Source organism: Juglans regia, chromosome 1 (assembly GCF_001411555.2).
Source record: "Juglans regia cultivar Chandler chromosome 1, Walnut 2.0, whole genome shotgun sequence".
Classification (NCBI taxonomy): Eukaryota; Viridiplantae; Streptophyta; class Magnoliopsida; order Fagales; family Juglandaceae; genus Juglans; species Juglans regia.
In genome coordinates, this window is record NC_049901.1 from 14,462,181 (window position 1) to 14,478,653 (window position 16,473).

At 36.8% G+C, this 16,473-nt stretch overlaps 3 protein-coding genes across 3 annotated transcripts; 2 read left to right on the forward strand and 1 right to left on the reverse strand.

Annotated features, from left to right (window-relative positions):
• Window positions 1-79: 79 nt before the first annotated feature.
• On the forward strand, window positions 80-5,115 carry LOC109013250 (bifunctional aspartate aminotransferase and glutamate/aspartate-prephenate aminotransferase-like). Its single transcript, XM_018995279.2, has 10 exons — window positions 80-395; window positions 478-718; window positions 810-903; window positions 1,013-1,116; window positions 2,118-2,366; window positions 2,473-2,586; window positions 2,749-2,832; window positions 4,085-4,255; window positions 4,374-4,487; window positions 4,696-5,115. The coding sequence occupies exons 1-10, from the start codon at window positions 259-261 to the stop codon at window positions 4,834-4,836; spliced, it is 1,449 nt and encodes a 482-aa protein (XP_018850824.1). The 5' UTR covers window positions 80-258; the 3' UTR covers window positions 4,837-5,115.
• A 647-nt stretch (window positions 5,116-5,762) lies between these two features.
• LOC109013252 (protein NEN4) lies at window positions 5,763-7,898 on the forward strand. Its single transcript, XM_018995286.2, has 5 exons — window positions 5,763-6,543; window positions 6,718-6,764; window positions 6,856-6,919; window positions 7,055-7,228; window positions 7,350-7,898. Exons 1-5 carry the CDS (start codon window positions 6,094-6,096, stop codon window positions 7,449-7,451), a joined length of 837 nt encoding a protein of 278 aa, XP_018850831.1. The 5' UTR covers window positions 5,763-6,093; the 3' UTR covers window positions 7,452-7,898.
• A 1,672-nt stretch (window positions 7,899-9,570) lies between these two features.
• LOC109013249 (sulfate transporter 2.1) lies at window positions 9,571-14,556 on the reverse strand. Its single transcript, XM_018995278.2, has 12 exons — window positions 14,103-14,556; window positions 13,955-14,003; window positions 13,621-13,828; window positions 13,344-13,518; window positions 13,158-13,223; window positions 12,786-13,016; window positions 12,545-12,671; window positions 12,022-12,308; window positions 10,556-10,749; window positions 10,338-10,435; window positions 10,136-10,212; window positions 9,571-10,043 (listed from the first exon to the last, which is right to left on the reverse strand). The coding sequence occupies exons 1-12, from the start codon at window positions 14,490-14,492 to the stop codon at window positions 9,894-9,896; spliced, it is 2,052 nt and encodes a 683-aa protein (XP_018850823.1). The 5' UTR covers window positions 14,493-14,556; the 3' UTR covers window positions 9,571-9,893.
• Window positions 14,557-16,473: the final 1,917 nt, after the last annotated feature.

The following is a 16,473-nucleotide window of genomic DNA, read 5'->3' on the forward strand; positions in this document are numbered from 1 at the left end:
GACGTGGACGGCAGAGATGCAAGGTTTTTTTTTTTTTTTTTGCTAAGCACCAAACCCAACTTCAAGTTGGTTGTTCATTCCCACCAACCCATTCAACCAACTACCCCCAAGCTAGCTCCTCCAAGACACTCACCGGCACTCGCTCGTCCGCACACCTTACTCCCTCTCCTTTTCAAAAATTTTGCAGGCTTTTCTTCTTTCGAGCTCCCAATAGAATCCAACACATTCCAAATACAATCAAACTCGCTCCGTAAGTAGATGGCTAACTCGCTACACACTTCATCCACTGTTCCACGTCTCGGTTTCGGAGAACAATTCCTCGGCCTCAACTCGGCTTCGGATCCCAGTTTCAGATCTCTCTCTTTCACCTATCAGTTCCGCTCCATGTCTCTCAAGTATATTACTGAACTATTTCTCTGTTTCTTCAACCGAATCAACATCATTTCTTTTCATTCTCTGATTCTCGTTTTTTGTTAGGTCTTTGGAGAGTACTAGACAGCTCAAATCCCAGGGAGAAATCAGTGCGGTTGTGAGGGCGCAGGGTGGGCTTGACCCAATGCAAGTTGATATCTCTCTTAGCCCCAGAGTTAATTCCGTGAAGCCTTCAAAAACGGTGGCCATAACCGACCAGGCCACTGCTCTCGCACTTGCTGGTGTCCCTGTTATTCGTTTAGCCGCCGGAGAACCCGATTTCGATACCCCAGCCCCCATAGCAGATGTATTAAAGAAAATCTAATCCATTTCTAAGCTATTTTTTCCTTTAAAATAGAGTTTTTAAATTACTGTCTCTGTTCTGTCTTGAACACTAGGCGGGGATAAATGCGATTCGAGAGGGTTACACTAGATATACTCCAAATGCGGGGAATCTGGATATTCGCCAAGCAATTTGTCACAAGTTGAAGGGTTAGTGCTTGTAATACTTAAAAGTTTGGCTAAGTCAAGTTTGTGGGTTTGGGTTTAATTTCTGAGATGGGAATCTGACAGATTTTTTTTTTTTTTCCCTTTTTGGCAGAGGAAAATGGGATCTCTTACACGCCTGATCAAATTTTAGTTAGCAACGGGGCCAAGCAGAGCATTGTTCAAGCCGTGCTTGCAGTTTGTTCTCCAGGAGATGAGGTAAGTACTGCCTTGTCAGTTGTATATTAAAGTTTGTGTATGTCATTTAACTTGTTAGATAATTGCATTGAACGTTTAATATTATACTCACTTTGGTGCAAGATTGCATTTGGGATTATTTACTTCTTAATTTCTAATTCAGTTTTCACTTTTAGTAGATCAAATTACTAGTTGAAAATTTGCTTCGAAGGATGTTTTGGAACTGTGTGCTTGTATCATAAAAAAATTTGTTGGGGTCCTAATTCTCCTAAATGTAGACAATTGTAAAGATCGCATATTGAATTGTATATTGTGGAGGAAATAGCTTGTTTAGGTTATTTTTGCACAAATTAGCAGTGTCACAACACAAAGAAAGTTCAAGCTGCGTTTGGATTAATACTTCAAAAGGACAAGTCAATGTTACAACTAAAGTCTATTGAAATCATTACTGGCTGCAATAATTTCTTCCTCCCAAACAATGTGGGATCTCATTTACCACCCTCTTATTCTCAATCCAGGTTATTACAATTTCACCCTCTTAAATCTCTAACATTATCTTTAGACCATTCTGTTCTAGGTAGCATGATTCAAATCCCACACTTACGATTGAAGATTGACTCCAATACCATTTGTAAAGACCCAAGAAAAGCCAAAACTACATTTGGACTCCAAAACCATTAGTCAATGATACGATTGGAGCTTGTTAGAATCATTATAAATTGTAAGAATTTCTCTCTACCAAATAATATGGGATCCTACTTGCTACCCTCCTATTCTCAATCTTAGGTATTGCAAGTAGATTCCAATCCTTTTCCTTTTCTCCTCATGCATAGCTATGTTGGATGTTTTACTAAGTTGAGCGGTTGTATTGTGGGCTTTTCTTCCTCTTTCCCTTCCTGTGGATGCCGTGAAGTCTGGTCTTTTGTCATTTTCTATACATGTTGAATATAAGGTTTCAAAATATTGAAATACCTTTTACATGTGAAGGTTGCATGCATTTACCAAACAGTGTAATTTTTCAGGTTATAATTCCAGCTCCATTTTGGGTGAGTTACCCAGAAATGGCAAGGTTGGCTGATGCAACACCTGTGATTCTTCCGACAAGCATCTCGAAAAACTTTCTTTTGGATCCAAAGCTCCTTGAATCCAAACTCACTGAAAAGTCGAGACTGCTGATTCTTTGTTCTCCATCCAACCCAACAGGATCTGTTATCCCCAAAAGATTGCTGGAAGAGATTGCTCAAGTTGTAGCAAAACATCCCCGGCTTCTGGTACTATTCGTGAGGACCTGCAATTGAATAGGTTCAGAGTTGCTAAAATTTCGATTTTGATATTTCTATTTCTCTTCCTTTTTTTATTTTTATTTTTAATTTTCAGGTACTTTCTGATGAAATATATGAACACATAATCTATGCTCCTGCAACTCATACAAGCTTTGCTTCCTTGCCTGGCATGTGGGAGAGGACTCTGACTGTCAATGGATTTTCAAAGGCAAGTAATACCACAGCTTTTGGTTTTGTTGATTGAATTTTCATGTAATCTCTCTTCTATTTAATGGATCCGCCATATTTTACCTTGTCACTGTTGTATTTTAATACATGATGCAGTAGGCCTTACTCTGAGAATTGACATTTAGATCGTGCGACTTTGTAGGCCTTTGCAATGACTGGTTGGCGACTTGGATATCTTGCTGGTCCAAAACACTTTGTTGCGGCATGTGGAAAGATCCAGAGTCAGGTAGTATCATATTTTTAGTAATCTGTATCAGTCTACCGACTAAACTCTTTGCATCATGTGTTTTCTTGATTTCTTTTCCACTTTTACTTCAGGAATCATTTCACTGAACAACTGTACTTGTGATATTGTAGAAAAAGAATGTTTATATGTTTAACTTTTTCTGACTTATAACAAATGGGTATTAAGAAGTCCTTTGTCCCATTATCCACAGTTGTTTCTAACATTCCGTAGGATATTCTGAGCCAAATAAGGCTCCCATTCTTCTCGTTTTTACTAGGTGTATTGTGTTGACAGTTTGATCCATGTTAATGTCAGAAATTATGGCAATACAGTTTCTGTAGACCATTTATTAAGGACTGCTTGTTTCAGCATATTGATCTTGTGCAAAGGTTGGTGAGAACATTTGTAATGTGTGTCACATCAGAGTCTTTGTGATTGTTTTAAGAACATGGACAAGTAACTAATGATCTGACTAGTTATTTTGTATACTTTCGACTTCGAATCAGAAATTTGAAAGGAAGCTAATTTGAATCCGCTCAAGTTTGTTTATTCAAGTTTGTTCCTAGATTTGCACTTGCAGACGTTGAAGTGATGGAATTAATGAGCATGGGTGACACTTACACTGAAATATTTTCTGAATGGTAGGCATGATTTGGCATGAAATTAACAATCTGTAGTTGTTCTTGATATCTAGATATATTATAGTTAACTAAATAAAACAAAAGCTGAGGGGAGCGTTGATATAGATCATTTTTTTTGTTAAGTAAAAGATATAGATCATAAAAGTCAATTGGCCTCAAAATTTATCCCACCTCAGGCATATTAAGGTGCATTGAAAAGCGAAGTGATAAGGACCAAAAAATTTGTTTTGGAGGGCATGATATGATATGCCCTGTTGTCGAGGAGATAGATAATGTAAGCACCATGAAACAGAGTCAGGAACGTCTACTAAGATAGTATAAACTTGTCAAAAAGAAAGGATAATACTCTTAAAGGTGTTGAGTTGTAGTTGAAACTGCTAAAGAAGTACAAACAGAAATTACATATCAGGCTTTTTTTATTTCATGCATTTGAAATAATGATTCTAATTAGTTGGTTAATTTCTGTGAAAGTTTTGGAAGCCAAACTAATAAAGTTTGACCTATAATGGAGTAGATATTTCATCATTTCGACCTGCCTTGGCCATTTCCATTCCATGTTGCTTATAAAGGCACTGAAACCTCCAGCTGGTTCTATTGTTTTTTTATTCCAGTTCACTTCCGGTGCCAGTAGTATTGCACAGAAAGCTGCAGTTGCAGCACTAGGAATGGGATATGCTGGTGGGGAAGCCATTTCCACCATGGTAAAAGCATTCAGGGATAGACGGGATTTCTTGGTTAAAAGCTTTGGAGAACTGGAGGGTCTCAAGATATCCGAGCCCCAGGTATCAACCTGAATTTTCAATTTGCTTTGTTTTTTTTGGAGGAATAATTTTATTCTGTGTGAGATTGTACTCCTGTTTTCATTCCCCCTTCTGGATACTGATACTTTTCCACTTGCAGGGAGCTTTCTATCTCTTCATTGATTTCAGCTATTACTATGGAGCTGATGTTGAAGGATTTGGTAAAATTGAGAATTCAGAGTCTCTTTGTCGATATCTTCTGGACAAGGGTCAGGTATGCTCATGAACTGCTGTTTCTGGTTTTTATTTTCTCAATATTTTTTTCTATTTTAGCGGTCCTCATAGAAGTAATTGGGATGTTACGGGTATTTTCTGCCATGACATTGAATTGAAAAGGTCTGGGTGATTTCTTAGTTTGAGGGAGTGAAAAGCATGTGGAGCAGTTTGTTCTTCTTAATTGGGTAATGGCTCTCTGCTTACAGGTTGCGCTAGTCCCCGGGAGTGCATTTGGGGATGACAGCTGTGTCCGCATCTCTTATGCAGCGTCTCTCACAACCCTTCAGGCAGCTGTGGAGAGAATTAAGAAAGCTCTTGTCTCACTCAGGCCTGCTGTCCCTGTTTGATGTGGATAATATATCTGCAATAGTAAGGCAACCTTTGTGTGATTTTTTGTTCCTTTATTAGCTTCCAAAATAGTTATGTAATAATTATTTTGGAATAGAAAGAATAAAATGATCTTGGTTTGTTTGGCTGTTTCTCGCCAGCATTGGCTTTATAATTTGTGCAGACTCGGATTAACTTTGACATTGTCTTTGTACAAGGTTCTCTGTGATGTATCAAATGGTTACAAGACACTTGAATTTAGATTGTGTTTGGAAAAGCCATTAATTGTTGGCATATCATTCGTTTCGTTCACAATTTCTTAACAGCAACGAACAAGTTAAAGCGAACAAATTCAATTGTAATGTTGGGTTTGACTTTTGAACATAAAGTCCCAACATTTGTGCTGTTAAGAGTTAAAACCAACATACCAACCTTGTAGTTAGCGAAAGCAGGACACGTCTTTATAAGAGTAATTATATGGTCTCTTTGATCCATAAGAGATCATTGGATTAACGGCTGCATGTCTCTAAACTGAAAAAGTTGCGTTTATGATTCACAATGATAATTTCTTATTTTTGGCGATCATTGACAAAGTCTGTCTTTTTCCGTCTATCGGTTTGATTGACCAACATGCTTAGAAAAAAACATCGATTTTTTTTTTTACTTGCAATATTCCATTTTCTTGCGTACAGAGGTAATTTGTTTCTGTATAATGTTTTTTTTACTTGGTGCAGAAATTGATCCGATGATGTATATATGTTCAACAGTTCCGTGGTAGTAATCCCAAATATTTCCGTGCCTGTGCCGTGTTTTGATGGTAAACATATTCAGGTCACGTAAGCTGGTGGGGAATATTCTTTCCAAGGAGACTTTGCTTCAAATGTTTTAAAATCTTCATTAATAACCTAATAGATGAAGAAATTGTACGAACTTTCCCAAAAGGTTTCGTGCGAAAGTTTCTCCATCAAACGCAAAAAACATTACAAGAGAAAGACAGAGAGAGAGGCAAGGTCGTACGTCATCCCTCCATCTTCGTGATAATATTCCTCTCTACCTGGAATTGCTTTGCATAGAACATCATCAAGAAGCCAAGGACCCCTTCATCCAAAAGCCTAAACTTATAATAACTTGAACTACAAGGAAATCTATCTCAACAAGAATTCTCTTCTTCCTCTAGTACCTATTTAAAACACGATAGCTAGAGATGATGTTGTACAACAACAAAAACCTCGAACGTAGAAAAACAGATAGCAGCATTCAAAAGAAAACTGAAATTAATGGAGTCCTCTACGTCGGGAAAAGAAAGGACAGCAGAGATTGTGTTCTTCGACTTGGAAACAACCGTACCCAATAGAGCTGGAAAACGGTTCTGGGTGTTGGAGTTTGGTGCAATTGTGGTTTGCCCGAAGAAACTCGTTGAACTAGAGAGCTACAGCACACTCGTAAGACCCAAGGATTTGTCTGTGGTGTCGTTGAGATCCGGACGATGTGATGGGATAACTAGGGAAGTTGTTGCAAATGCACCGGTTTTTGAAGATGTTGCTGACAAAATATTCAGTATTCTGAATGGTAGGGTGTGGGCAGGCCACAACATCCAAAGATTCGACTGTATTCGCATTAAGGAAGCCTTTTCTGACATTGGTAGGCCTGCTCCAGAACCGGTTGGGATGATTGATTCTTTAGGGGTCTTAACGGAGAAGTTCGGCAGAAGAGCTGGAAATATGAAGGTATATATATATTTGTTTCAAACATGAGGTTTTGCAACAAATATCTGTCAATCTCACAATTAATCCATGAGGATCAACGTTTTCTCCATTTTAGTAGTTTAGTTTGTTCATATTATTCCGTATTCTCATACCATGAGGCATCAGAATAATCTTGACTTCACCTATTTTTGTTAGATGGCAACATTGGCTTCTTACTTTGGGCTCGGGCAGCAAAAGCACAGGTATGAATCTAGTTCTTCATGATGCTGGATATATAGGAATAATAACAACTCACAAAATCCTAACCATGGTCTATGCAACGCTGTTAAACAGGAGCCTCGACGATGTTCGCATGAACTTGGAGGTCCTCAAGCATTGTGCAACGGTGCTATTCTTGGTATGCATGCACTAAATTTCCAAACCATGCATGTCTTGATCTCTCAGAGTTTTTTTAATTCATACAACAATGTGTGTATGTTTAAGCATAAATTTTAAGATCAGTTATATATGAGTTATGCATGCATGGCATTAGGAATCAAGTCTCCCAAGCGTATTGCTTGGCAAGTGGCAGGGCTCTCCCACGGTTATAACGAGAAGTAGAGCAAATGGAAAATTGCCATGCAGAGAAGAAACTAGCAGAAAATCTCCCCCAACCTCTGCTGTGTATCAGAGAGCAGTTCCCTATACAAGGGGAAGTCTGGGAAAGGTTTTAGTTATTCATTCATTGTCCCAAAAAGCTAATTAAGCTATTTGATTTATATTTTAATTCGTATCTTAATCAATATAGAATATGATAAACTAACAATGCAATGAATGTCTGAAAACAGATGACAGAAGGGGTGAGAAATTTATTGTGTAAAGCCCAAGGAAAGCAATTACCTCTTAACAGCCTAGTACTCAAGCATTCTCATATGCTACGACTACGTTGAGACAGAGCAAGGCGGTTCCCAATTTCACATCTGCATGTATGTCCATCTTTGCTTGTTAGCTTATTCGACATAAACAGACTATACGTACATGCAGAAAGTACTGCCAGCGTTGGAAAAGAATATTAAGTTCATGTTGAAGCTGATCATCTTCATATATATCCTTCGTTCGATCGAAATGGAGATCATTCTACACGTTTCATTGATGCTCGAAGGAGAATGACAAGCATGTCGAAGTGTGCGCCTCCCTCCCTGTTGGAATGCAGTACCTGAGGATGCTGAATCCATCAAAAAGATGCACTACAAAAAACACCATAATTAATTGACTAGTTCATACATAAACTAATTGATTAACATACATTAGAAAAAAAAAAAAATAGTTCTTAAGCTGATCTGATCTGGAAGTACCCCTAGTTTTTGTATATATTATTAGAATACATTTTCTATGAATGGAATGCATATTGATTGTAAATCTTGATTTTAGCAACATTATTTATGGTGCATGTTGGGTTACGTCAACCTACATAAGGTGATGTTGAGATGTGGTAATTTAATGTAGACACGGGACAAGGTTGATTCCATCTTCCAATAAAGTCCATGAAGTTGTGAGGGATCGATGACGTTAACTGATTGTGTCTTGAACACGGTAAGGAAGGTAATCCCGATGGGATTCAAAGGGTACTGTCTCCAACGATCAAATTAATACATACTCTTATAAGTTGATGAATTAGGAATTCCCTTTGCGATCTCAAGAGAATTAAGAGAGTATTAGAGATGTGTGTGAATATCCTTACTTAGGTTTGTTGCATGCATATTCCCTTTCATACAAAGGCAACCTAGTCTTTGAGGGTTGCTATATATATATTAAGCCACATGTCATCTTGGGTCCCCTATAGATAGAAACTATCTGGCTAGCCTTTTCCTCTATTGATCAGACTCTCTCTTTCACCACATCTCATCATATTCGATGTACATATCAAAATTTTCATTTACACATGCAATGTGAGATTTGAGGTCGTTGGAAACATGTCATGCATGAAAGTGGGAAAGGATCCTTTGCATCCTTGTCAAGAATGCTTGTTGATGCATGGTACTGGGTTTGCAACAAATTAAATGATTTTTTTGGGACAAAAAATATCGTCCAAAGAAAGCATTTTATGTTGTAGTGATCATTATGGCACAGGCACAGGCACAGGCAATTTCGTATATATTTTAAGAAAAGTTGCATGTCGTTCATTAATATTATATTCGCGTTAAGCTTCGTATATACAAAGTGGAATTAGAGGCTTTGGCACAAAATTAAGGGAACAAATGATCAAGTGGAGAAATGCCTTGTACGCATGATGAACTTCCCCTCCATATGGGTTCACCTGCCCACTAATTAATTAGCACTAATTAAAGTGACAATGAGGTTTCAAATACAACGAATTTAGACGCGTTCTGAGATCGATGTTTCACTTTTAAAGAAAAGTACTACTACTACTACCACTTAGCTATCTTTGCATATCATCATGTTGAATGAAGACTGGATCAGCTTAATCTCTGTTTCATGGTCCACCAATTCCGGAAGTGGTTTTGACGCATATATATATATATATATATATATATATATATATATATATATATATATTGTCTTCATAGTTTGTTTCCAAAACATTGTAACAAGTACTGTTTTGTAATTTGTTTGTAAAGATCAGCTAGCCATTAATATATATATGCCACCCTCTCTCTGTCTCTCCCCCTTCTGTATTCCACGCTACATTTTCTCCTTACTTTGCCCTTGACTCATTCGCATGCCATGCCATGCCACTACGTTTGAGCTTATTTGGTAGGCGTTGGTAAAGTGTTCTTTTGATATTGTATATACTTTGGAGCACGAATTGATATATGGATGAGAAAAAATCAATTAAAGCAGCGCTACATCGATCAATGAAATGATTCGCAGTGCCAGTTCTGTCGGGTCCGGTAAACATAGAGTTGACATTTTGGTAGTGGATGAAACCGTTCGTGATCAGTCAATTTCACGACCTACATCGTTGTTTCAGATCAATGAACAGATCCGAACGAAATTACGTTTGCGTATATATAACATAAGGGCACACTTTCATGTCACACATGATCATTAATATTTCAAAACACTAGTTTTAGACGTACATGATTACATATATATTTCCATCACATAAAACTGATCAGCAACAACAAATTCACAAACATTTGAACATTCTTTCCCCCATCCCTCCCTCCCGTACGTTTGTCTAACAGAAAGGAGGAGATCAAAGCTGCCATCGTCTCATTATTGATATTCGTCCCATTTTTTTATACAGTACAAGTACTATGGGACTCGGCCACACATGCATGCAAGCTAGCTAGATAAATTACTCAACAAAAGTAACATGACTTTAGTAATTTATTATTTTCCCAATTCCGTTCTCTTGACAGAGTCCTTCACGCTTGAATATTAGCCCTTTCTGCATCAGGAGCTGCTGCGCCCACAGCTTCTCCCACAGTCAAGTAGACCCTTCCTCCAATCTTGCTCACAAAGTTTGCTAACCTTAGCTTGTGAATGACTTGCCACCTTGGATTGGCAATGGCTAACTGTAGAGATCAGAGAGAGAGAGAGAGAGAGAGAAGGGGTTAACATTTACAAAAAAATTCGACAATAAATTAAATAGTCATCAGTGCTGTACCTCGATTCCATGTGAAGTGAGATTCTTATGCAACTCCTGCAGACTAGCAATGCCTGATGTGTCGACGTCCATTAGGCCTACCATCACAAAACACGGAAAAGAAAAGAACAATCTCACAATAAGAGCCTTCCATAGTATGGCAGCCCATATTATTAATGTAATTTGTAATCATGATTAATTAATGGTAGCCAGTAACACTTACCGGATGTGTCCAGAATTACGAGTTTATAAATATTATGACCTTTTACATTTGCTAATTTTGTATCCTCCGCTTGATCTTCAGTAACCCATCTCATAATGCTTGACCAAACATAACATGAGTACCATGCATATAGTTATTGATCGATCTGGATAAGAAGTTTTGAACTTTGTCGTGTACATACAACGACATATATAATTAATTAGTATATATGTCCGTACCTTTCTTTAATGATATTAGCATTTGCAAAACAAATCACGGCGGACTTGACACGGATTATTACGACCCCAGAAGTCTTTGAAGCCATGGGATATTGATTGATGTCACAGAACATATCAGTTCCAGGAATTCGTCCTAGGGTTTCTGTGCCTGGTAGAATTGATATGAGAATAATCTTTGCAAACGATATTGCTACCTGCAACGTGTCGACAGTACACCGGCCCCTTGTATTACACCACATGATCTTGGGGATAATCAATCAATCATATATATAATTAATTATGAGATCATCACCAGCAATATATATATATTTATGAGTTTATGTAGCATTTTCCAACCTCTTTTTGGGAAATTTATTTGCGTGGTTTTTCCTAGCTTAATTACTTTTTTCTTTCAAACCAAAGAATACCACAAGTCAGAAAAAAGTCTTGTCGTTTAATTTCATTGGGAAAACAACGTCCTCCCAAATTAAGTAACTAGGAGGATGCCACTTTCCCCAGAAAGCTATTATATAATTAATATTATCCACATATAAATTAAGCGTCCTAATTAGTTAAAAAACACAATAGATTGGAGAATCAAATGAGACAAACTAGCTTGTATTATTTCATTAATACGCGTAGTACTACTACTGGTGAAGCTTAATGGTCCACTATTTAGTTGTCAATTAAATCCCCGTTTCATGGTGCACTCGGTGCATGTCATTAGAACGATCGAGGGCCAACGAACCCACCAGCAAAAATAAGGGTGGTCTCACATAATTCACCAATTACATCACACAATATTCCATCATGCAATATGCAATATGCAGCATGTTTGGTGCATGTCTCTAGATCTAGAATCTGATCTCCCATTAATGGCAGCGAATTAGTCTTCTTGTAGCATCACAGACCATTAATTATTATATATAATAATGGTGGGGTACTATACTATAATTAAAAAATTGCTAAGTTCTAGACAACCATTCACCCATTTTTTGAATCAATTGACTTCCAACTACATATGATCATATGGTTGTTGACATATTATAATATTATACTTGTCATGTGCAGTACCGCCTTCTTTTGTTTTCTTGTGAAAAAAAATGCCTCCCATTAATAAGGGATGCAAAAAGGATCAAATAGTGAAGCAGCCTCCAAAAGGTTGATTTCTTTTTTTGCCAATTTGTAAGTACATCAGGTAAGTATTTTCCACCAACTTATGTCTTGGAAAAAGAACTTGTGGGAAATGGAACCGGCTAACTAGTGGACTATCTAGCTAGCTAGGAGTTGAAATATTTTATGTCTTAGGCTGTGATTCTTTCTTTCTTCCAAATTATATTCTTTGTTTAATATTTATTTCCACTTTCTCTTTTGTGCTCGGCATTGTTTATATAATATATATAATTGACACAGGCGGCCGACTGGCCTCCATGTTCGAATTTTAACATAAACAGTACATGCAAAAAGTAATAGGAAATTAAACATACCGCAACTAGAAGGCCAATCTCCACGGATACAAACAACACACCGAAGAATGCAGCGATGCAAGTAAGGAAATCTAGCTTATCAATCTTCCAAATATTGTAAGCTGCACTGAGGTCAATGAGTCCCGGAAGAGCAGATAGAATTATTGAAGCAAGGATTGCTATTGGAGTGAAATATAAGAGCCTTGTGAATAATTGCAATGATATGATCACTGTAATTGCCATCACAATATTCGATACTAAAGTTTCACAACCAGCACTGAAATTTACGGCAGTGCGTGAGAATGAACCTGCGCGCATATTATAATATTAATATATAAGTTAAATCATGGATTAATTATTCAATTAACAAAAGTCTAATTAATTAGGCGCCTGCTCATGATCATCATCATCATGCATGTGAGCTTATATATTTATGAGATGAAATATGTAATTAAAATTCTAAAATCAAAATGCTTAATTAATTAATATGGTTTTGTTGGAAATTATGAATAATTATTAACCAAAAGATCAGAAGCCTAATTACCGGTGGCAACATAGCAGGAAGTGAAAGAACCTATGACGTTCATGAAGCCTATGGCAACCATTTCTTTGTTTCCATCAATGTTGTATCCTTTTATTGACGAGAAAGATCGCCCAACTGCAATCGCTTCCTGATCGGGTTGGATATTTGGACATTAACATGATCAGGAATATTAGGTTAATTAAGGTTTTCGTTAATTCAGTATATATATTCTTTGGAAGTAGAATAGTTGGTGATCACCAACCGTGAGTGCAACAACGGCAACAACCAGTCCAGCTTTTGCCACTTCTCCAACCTGCGGGCCATCGAGCTGTAACTGATGAAGTGAGCTTGGGTTGAGGCCTCCTTTGATGTGTTTTACAATTTTAATGCCATGTGTGTCCGCTCTTGTCAGAAAAACAATTAGAGTCGATAATATAACAGATAGGAGAGGAGCAATGGCTGGCAACCAGAAGAGTCTCTTTTTCCTTCTACCCTGGGAAAATTAAATGGGGATGAAACTCAAGAAAATTGATTGAGATCACTAACTTCAACTAGAGCTAGCATAGGTAAAATAAAATAAAATAAAATAAAATTATAAAAAAAAAAAAGGTTAGAAGTTATCATTGCCACTAACCAGAAATCGAGTAAATAGGATGAAACTCAGGAATGAGCACCCAAGGATAAAATTGTAAGGACTCCACTGAAATCAGGAAAGCACAAAGAATAAGAATAAATTCTCACATTTTTTCACTCATTGTGCTCTGTGAATATCTGCTTTTCAAAACACTACAAAGAAGGAAAAAAAGGAAAACAACTATACATGATGATGAACTGATCTCCAAACTGCTTCCCCGACTGATATTACATCAGTCTTGTTGGTGAAGTGACTGATCCCAAGAAGTCCCTTCAGTTGTTGAAGGCCAATTACTATGGCCGCTCCAGCCACAAACCCGACAATAGCAGCATGGGAGAGGAAATCCACAAGAAATCCTAATCTGTAATTTTTTTTAAAAGAAAAGAACGAAGGAAACCAATGATTAAATAGTACTAGTCAGTCAGATGTTCTCTAGGTCGACATCAACAAGTAGAACACTCACCTGAAAAGTCCAAAGGCAGTTTGAAAGATTCCCGCAAAGAAAGTTGCTGTCAAAACAAGCTTTGTGTAGGAAACTGGATCAGCCACAGGATCTTGTAATTTTTGAATCATTGAGGGCAAAAGCAGTGAAACCACAGCTACGGGTCCAATAGCTATCTCTCTTGAAGTCCCCATTACAGCATAAATAAGAGGCGGTACCACACTTGTGTCTAGAAGGATTTGCGTACAACCAAATCATAGGTTAAACACAAAGCCATGCATTTATATAATGATCATGTATGTCAGCAAGAAGTTACCCAAATCATTGGTACTCAATATTGAATTAAGTCACTTACAGAGACCATATTGAGGATCAAGTTTTGCTAAAGTTGCATATCCAATACTCTGCATTGAAACCCACGTACTTAATACAATAACAAAAACTAATTCTTATTCATGTTGTATTAATTAATGGTCATGATATCCAGGTGGTATGTTGTTTACCTGGGGAATGCAGAGGCTAGCAATAGTTAGACCCGCCAGTAAATCGTTCTTAAATTTTGTCACCGAGTAGCTTCGACACCAAACAAGGATAGGAAATATCCCTTGCAAGAACAAAACAACTTGTTCCGGTCCGGGCTGATTCTTGAGGGCCAATAACTTGTTTCCACAAGGCCCTAAAAGGGTTTCCCTTACAGAATGAATCAGCTCACGCCATGGACCTGGGGGTTCGGGTGCATTCAACACCCACTGAGCCCTTTCGGCTTGGCTACTCTTCTCAAGGTCTGGAATTTCCTCCGGTGTGAAGGTCTCCATGGCAGGAGCAGCCATATTTGAAGTGTTTGGGAGAACAATTTCCTCCAGTGTGAAGGTCTCCATGGCTGGAGCAGCCATATTTGAAGTGTTTGGGGGAACGTGAAAGAGCTGTTTCACTCTCAGAGCGAAGTATGCACGAAGATTATCACACTAGTTTGAGGCAAAAGTGCTAGGACCATTACAGAACCTTATAAACACAAAAAGGTTAAGTGCGATCGATGGTGGAGAATGTTTTTCTTATAAATACAATAAAATATTACGTAAGGCCCAGATTAATTTACAAATTAATTAGGTATAAAGTATACGTGGGTGCGCTAGTTGTAGACTAAATTCCAAACTCTTTTCAAATAACATATATCAGATATATACAGTAGTACTCATGTTAATACGAACGAGTTACATAACTACACCAAACTGATTTTCAATTTTGTTTAGCGATCTAGTAGTAGTACGATATATGAAATTAGTACTGGATCTTAATTATATATATTTTAATAGTAGTGACAGATCTAGAATTGAAAGTTCGATCTTGAGATGCACATAATGATCTAGGTATATATCGTATATATAATATGTTGATGATCACAGATTGCCAAACTTTTTTTGAGTCATCCGATGCATTAAATTAATAAAGCCAACCAAAGGCATATGACTTGATGGCATAACACTCAAACCTTCAAAATAAAGGTCTTTGGTTCGAAACTTCGACCCCCCTCCCCGACTCAAAAAAAAATAATAATAATAAAACCAAAGATATAATAACTGGAGGCGGCCGGGTGAGTACCGTCTAAAAAATTTGTAACTTTGTTTATTGATATATATACTAGCTAGGCATGCATATATATTATTGATGCGTATAATTAAAATAAATAGTACTGTAGCATGTATTTGTATGTATTTTTTTTAAGTTGTTTTTTATATAAATTTTTTTAATATTTTTTAATATTTTTAAAAAATAAAATAAATTTAGAATATCATTAAAAATATTTTCTTAATCAAGAAGTAAAAAAAATTATTAAAAAATATTTTCTTAATCATGAAGTAAAATAAAAAATTATAAAAAAATATTTAATATTTTACTTCATGATTAAGAAAGTATTATTTAATAATATTATGAATTTTTATATTTTTTTAAAAATATTTAAAATTATTAAAAATATCTATATAAAAAAATTTAAAAAATACACGTAATAAAATACACTAGAGCTCCGGCAGAAACTCCAGTATTTTCCTCTATATATATATATATATATTCTAAGAGGGCATGCAGGAGTAATGATTTGTACAAGATTTTAGTACTTTTATAGAAAGAAGGATGCATGAGATTCACAGGCCGCCTCTAGCTAATTACTATAGTATCCAGCCTTGTTCGGAATCTTCGGATTGTTCCGTAGGGGCCAAATTAAACAGTACTCCATCATTACGCGAAGCGCGCTGTTGACCAAGTTATAGTACTGGTCGTGCCATGTACTATTCCATCACTGATGATAATTCCTGGATATTGAGGATCGTGCTGATTATTAAATAAATTAATATTCTATATATATAAACGTCGGAGAAAATTAAGGAGATGTTTGGTTTAATATTTTTTTCAAGATTTTTTTTTTGAATTTTTTTCAAGATCAATTGAGGAGTAATTATTGAATAATTAATGATCCCAAAAGTACCAAGCTAGAGAAAAGAATCAAATAGTTGGATCAGGGCGCATGCTTTGGTAGTGATAATTTTGGATAAACTGTACGTAGCTGGTGGATATGGGACATCAATATGTATTTTCCATTAGTTTAGGAAGGAGTACTCCAGCCTCCTGATCCTTAAGTTTCCCAATAGTGGATACATGTATGCATGCCTTTCGTTTGCTCACTTTTCACTGTTTTCAGCACCCTAAACTAGTACAGATAGGTATCTAAGCTGTCATTTTAGGTATATATCACAGTATCACTACCTTTTCCCTTTGACTTCTCCCCCAGGTTTGATGCCTCATTTAATTAGGTATATCTCCAGCTTTCGCAACTCTTTTCCAACAAGAAGAAAAGCTTAGAAGAACATGAACGACATG